Source organism: Homarus americanus, unplaced genomic scaffold (genome assembly GCF_018991925.1).
Source record: "Homarus americanus isolate GMGI-L3 unplaced genomic scaffold, GMGI_Hamer_2.0 scaffold45698, whole genome shotgun sequence".
NCBI classification, from domain to species: Eukaryota; Metazoa; Arthropoda; class Malacostraca; order Decapoda; family Nephropidae; genus Homarus; species Homarus americanus.
In genome coordinates, this window is record NW_024735554.1 from 15664943 (window position 1) to 15671075 (window position 6133).

The 6133-nt window shown below is 43.9% G+C and overlaps 1 protein-coding gene across 1 annotated transcript; it reads left to right on the forward strand.

Annotated features, from left to right (window-relative positions):
• Positions 1–1565: 1565 nt before the first annotated feature.
• Positions 1566–2381, forward strand: LOC121871554. The gene has a single exon (XM_042373999.1). It carries the CDS (start codon positions 1566–1568, stop codon positions 2379–2381), a length of 816 nt encoding a protein of 271 aa, XP_042229933.1.
• The last annotated feature ends 3752 nt before the right edge of the window (positions 2382–6133 follow it).

Below are 6133 nucleotides of genomic sequence, written 5' to 3' on the forward strand. Positions count from 1 at the left end.
TTCCACTGTTGGAGGTGGAGGTGTAGGGGCCGAACTCAAGGCTCACGACAAGAACGACTGCACTCCTAGACTCCGGCAGAAATCAGTCCTTCTGTGCGAAGAGTCTATTGCAAGGATTGAAGACGTATAGAAAACCAGTGTCACTCTTTATTGATGCTCTTACCCATGAAAAACAACGACACATATTGGGGATAGACTTGGAGGTCAAAGGCACGCAGGTGAGATGGACTAAACGTACACTGTTACTCTATGTACTGGTGATTGACTGCTTGCCCCGTCACTGGGAGACTCAGTAGCGTCCACTCTGGACGTAAAGGATTGGGAACATCTTCGAGAAATCGTACCACTTGTGCCTGATGTTCAAGACGTTGAACTACTAATAGGGCAGGACTGTCCAAGAGCCTTGATTTCATTAGAGTGCTGGACAGGACGAGATGGAGCACCATTTGTAGTGAGGACTTAACTCGGATGGACTGAAAATGGCCCAATGGCCCATGAAAATATTACTACTCTTGCTGTCATGGGCTCATCACCGTCTCTCCCTCCTGTTGAGACACGTTTAGAGGCACATTAAAGCGGTTTTGGGAATTGGAGATAACCTTCCAAAAAACTAAAATTGATGCCCCAGTTTCGTTGGAGTGTAAAGAGTCGTCCAGCTCTGATCATCGACAGGTGCGATGATAAATGGACACAACCAGTTGCCCATTCCATTCCGGCGAGAACCACCTAACCTACCGGACAACAGGTCATTTGTTGTCAGGCGTCTGAATAGTCTGAGAAAACGCCTCTTGAGAAATGCAGAGCTGAAATGAAGATAAGTTGCAGAAATTGAACAGTTGATCACTAAGGGCTTTGCGGAGAAGGTGCCAAAAGGGGAACTAGCAGCAAATCCTGGAAGAACTTGGCATCTGCCTCATCATCCAGTACTAAACCCAAACAAACCAGAGAAGACTCGCATTGTTTTCGATTGTGCTGCAACATTTGCGATGTGTCACTAAACAATGAGGTACTCCAGGGACCAGAATTCAACAGCAAACTCTTTGGAGTCCTCATAAGATTTCGTCGGGAGCCGATTGCGCTGATGGCTGATATTGAAGCCGTGTTTCATCAGGTCAAGGTGCACCCTAAGCACAGGGATTCCTCTGGTGGGAAAATGGAGACCTGTCGGGAACACCAACTGCCTACCGAATGACAGTAAATATTTTTGGGGAGATGTGGAGTCCATCTTGTGCTGCTTACACATTGCAGAGAACTTTCCAGGATTATGGTTCAGAATTCCCAGTCGCGACCACCAGAGCTAGAGAGAGCTTTTATGTGGACGACTTGCTTATGTCTGTTACTGATAATGAAGAAGCAATCTCCATGGCACACAAGCTGCTAAAAGGGGGATTCAAGCTTACAAAATGCATAAGTAATCACAAAGGAGTACTCAGCACTATCCCCATGAAAAGGCGGCACACCAGTATCAAGGGAGTGTACTTCACCTATGACAATTTGCCCTGGGAGTGATTTGGAATTTGGAGAAGGATCAGGTTGCTATAAAGTTAAAGGTCCAAACTAGGCCTATGATAAGAAGGGGGCTTCTAAGCATTGTAAGGTCTGTCTATGACCCACTGGGATTCATCTCTCCTTTCATCGTCAAGGCAAAGATCATCTTCCAGAACGAGTGCAGAAGACAAGAAAATTGGGACATACAACTTCTCGACCACAACCTAGTCTTGTGGCAGCGTTGGCTGTCGGACCTGAAACTGCTGCAGGACTTCCAGATTTCATGCTGTTATACACAAGCTGGCCTGAGCCGCACTGCTTCTGCTCCTTTGCATCACTTCTGCGACGCCTCACAATCAGCTTATGCAGTCGTCACCTACTTGAGGACTGTAGACCAGGAAGGAAAAATTGAATGTTCTTTTGTGTGTGGCAGAGCCCGACTAGCACCTATAAAGATACGAACCATACCACGGCTAGAACTATGTGCCGCCGTACTGGCAGCACATGCTGACACAACAGTGCGACGTGAACTCGGTGTACCACTGGAGGACTATGTGTTTTGGACGGATAGTATGATAGTGTTGAAGTATATTGGTAATGCTGGGAAACGCTTCCACACCTTTGTTGTAAACAGAGTGTCGGCTGTAAGAGAAGTCACGGACATGAAGCTATGGAGACGCGTCAGCTCAGAGCAGAACCCGGTAAATGATGCAACACGAGGAGTAACCGCTTCTCAGATGCTGGAGGATTGTGTTTGGACCCAGGGACCAAGGTTTATAAGGCTACCTCCCGAGTATTGGCCAAAGGCACCGCAGGTTGACAGGGAGCTCGAAGGCGATCCTGAAATGAAAAGGGGCGTGACTTCACTGACCTCCATAGTGCACAGGACCTAAAAAAGGTTGCAGTGCCTGTAGGAAAGGTACTCTTCTTGGTTCCAGCTTCAAAGAAGAGTAGCTTGGATCCGGAGAGTTATCAACTTCCTCAAAGATAAAACACAGCAAACATCACCGTGTTAAGTGTGTCAGAGGTACGCCAAGTCAAGTCAGCAATTTTTAGAGCAATACAGAGAGAGCGGTACCAACAAGAAATGAGGCTCATCACAAAGAAAAGGTTGACACGCAAGAGTGAACTTTATCGTCTCGAACCCTACATGTCTGATGGCCTGATGAGGGTTGGAGGAAGGCTGCGCCGTGTATGGGCGGCATCACATGAGGGGCCAATACTGCTCCCACGTGATCATCCGATCACTACACTAATTGTACGAGAAACACATGCAGGGCATTCTGGAAGGGAGCACACGCTTTCATTCGCCATTTTTTTTAAAAACTCAGGTTACTTATTAGTATCCCGAAAGCGCCCCCCGAGCCGTAATTCATTTATTTAAACCAAATTCTGTCGGGTTACCATTTAGTAGTCCGACAATATTATTGAAAAGTTCGGGATAAGTCCTCGGGTGTGGGTAGGCACCCGAAAGACTTACCCGAATGTTCAGACATGTTATATATGAATAGAAAAAGTCTCTGAAATACATAGTCCAAGAGCCCAGGCACTTTTAATCATGTGTCTGAGGCCAAAAGGTTTGAGGGTCGTTTCTGAATCAGAATTTTATGCCGAATCTGAAAATCCATTTCTTAATTGCCGCAGCTGCTGCGTTTTTGGAGAAAAACAGCGTTTTTTGTTGTTTTCGCACCTTATTTTGGGGAAAAGTATAAAACAACGATTTTACTTCGTGGAGTTATTAAATATCCATTTATACTAGCATGTAGGGTATCAAAGTACAGATATTATCTTTTTGAACGCACATACATCAAAATAATACATGTAAGCTGGGTATCCATGGTAACAAGAGCTCTTTTGTGAAAAAAACCCAGTTCTTTAATCGGTGCAGTCAGTGATTTCTCATGAAGGATGTATCGTCTATAATGTCACTGTGATACTGATCTTGTAAATTGGTTATAACCTCTGTATAACACTTATAGCAATACTTATTGCGAGTATGTGACTGCTATAGAATATTGACAGTAAAGTTTTCTCCACCCCCTGTCAGATTTTGCTGCCAAGACAAAAAATCTGGTTAAATGTCGTCCCATAGTTCCTGTCCTCAGGTTATGGTTACCTTAGGCAGAAGTGTACATAAAACTGAATCCCAGTTTTATGCAGTATACCATAATTGTAACTTATGAATTTGGTGTACTAAATAAAGCGCCAACAAGGCATGTTCCTTAGACTCTCATGGCCTAATTGTTATAATGTAGGAAAACTTAGACAAACTGTTCTGTTATGTCTCCAAAACATATTCCAATAAAATTTGTAGTGTCACAAATTAGTCACTGTCTGACACATCAGAGGAGGAACAGTACTCCGTTTCATCTTCCTCCTCATTAGCCATATCTGTACCCACGTTATCATCAATGTGGAGGCATACATCTTCTGGGACCTGTTGCCCTTCAAACCAGTTAATAACATAGCGACCGTTCTCTAGCAGCCATCCATTTTCTTCTGGAGCCCACTTGTACGATTCTGGGGTAATTGCGTTTTTCCACATTGATGCTACCAGATTTGCACGCTTCAATTTCTCCAAGAGCACAGATTTACATGGAGGCAAATTACTAGGGTCGGTTCCTTTGATTTTATGCAAAGGCTGAGATTTTTGTTTTGGTGCAAAATGCTGATCAAATAGCATATGTCTGGCTGTATTCACTGATGTTAGGTTGGGCTTCCCATACATGCTACAAACAAAGGCCTCCATGTCTGTTAACAGATCTGATGATTTGTGAGCTGAATCTCCCAATTTGGCGAATGCTGCGATGAACCTTTGTTCCTTTTCCATTAAAGCCAAAGGGCGGACTTTACCTTTGCGTACAAAACTAGCTGTGTAGTCACATCCTGTGAAGGCATGGAGTCCTGACAGGGCACCACACAACTCTGCTCCAAGGCTGTGAGCTAACTGGGATACATCTATATATCGCCTGGTGTTGTTAGTACTTACACCAACGTCGAGCCATAGCTGTCCTGGTATGACATGGGCATTCGTAAGCAAAATTATAAGAACATCAGTGTCAGAGGACCGGATAATGATGTTACCACCTTTGTAGGACTCGCACATATGCTTAACATGCCAGATCAACCGAGTATCTGCCTCCTCGTGGTTGCAGACCAGGCTGGGGACCTCTTGCACGTGAATACTGTCATCCTTTACATCATATTGATAGGCTTTGTCATCCAGTCCTACAAATAGCGTGTAGCCTCGGATCTGCTCAATGTATGATGTTCTCTTCCATTCCTTTACAAGGAAGTGTAGGAGGGCTGTTTTGAAATTCGCGGACTTGAGCGAGGCATTGAAATCCTTTGGGCGCTTCTGGTCAGGACCAGAGATAATGAAGTTGGTATGTGTAGCATCAGATCCACGGATACCATGCTCGATATCTTTGATGGATGGGGTTTTGTATGAATCACATACAAAGTCTACCCTTTTGGCAAATCCCAACAACCGTGTCAGAACAAGTTTGGCAATTTCACCAAATGTGGCTGGTACATTGACTAGAGTTCGTATGAGAAACATTGCATCAATGGCACATGCATCCCGACTCACTGGTTTGCTATTTTTCACTCTTTCTTCCAACTTATGCATCAGTTTTGACTTGTCCGTTTTGTTAACAGACCCATCCACCTGTGCTATGGTCAATGGCACTGGTGTAAGGGGATATCTAAAGACCAAAGCCAAATCCACGTTGTTGCTCGCTGCTAGGTAAAGCAGTCTTCCAAATAAATCACGTGTCCCCTGCAATTCTTTAACCTTTCTGTCCTTAACGGTGAGCTTAACTCGTATAGCATCTGATGAGAAATTCTTCAATTTAGATCGAGAAATCGGATTCTCAAACCTTGCAGGGTCTTCAAAACATTCTTTGATAAATGTGTTACATCGTTTGTCTCCAATTTCCACACAGTGTAGGAGGTCATTCTTGACATCTACTGATGTTGCTTTTCCAGTGGACAGGCAGTAGAGATTTCCATCTTGAGCTATCTCATCAAAAGGATTGAGTGTCTCGTTAATGCCACTGATGATTTTATTAACATCATTATTGTCACGCACAATACGGTGATGTGTGAGATTCTTTGTTGAGTCATCTTGCTTCCTAAGTCCAGCCATATCGAACAAGTGCCCAAGTATAGCACTTCTCATGGCATGAGTCACCATCCACCTACTTCTTGCACTTTCATTCTGTGTGAATGCAGATATGCCAGTCATGCGTGAAGCAGCATCTGCATTGATAGTCTGTTCCAGGGTCAGATCGACTGGTGTTCTTGTGAATGTCTTGCTGCTGCGCCTTACAGATAATCCCCCAGACAGAAGCATCTCACGTGCCTATGTGTTCAACAACATAATATCTTTATTTTGATACCATACATGCTAGTATAAATGGATATTTAATAACTCCACGAAGTAAAAACATTGTTTTATACTTTTCCCCAAAATAGGGTATAAAAACAACAAAAAACACTGTTTTTCTCCAAAAACGCAGCAGCTGCGGCAATTAAGAAATGGATTTTCAGATTCAGCATAAAATTCTGATTCAGAAACGACCCTCAAACCTTTTGGCCTCAGACACATGATTAAAAGTGCCTGGGCTCTTGGACTAACAAT

What these genes read in the sequence shown, in the direction of transcription:
- LOC121871554 (XM_042373999.1), top strand. Translation starts at nt 1,566, where the DNA reads ATGATAAGAAGGGGGCTTCTAAGCATTGTAAGGTCTGTCTATGACCCA.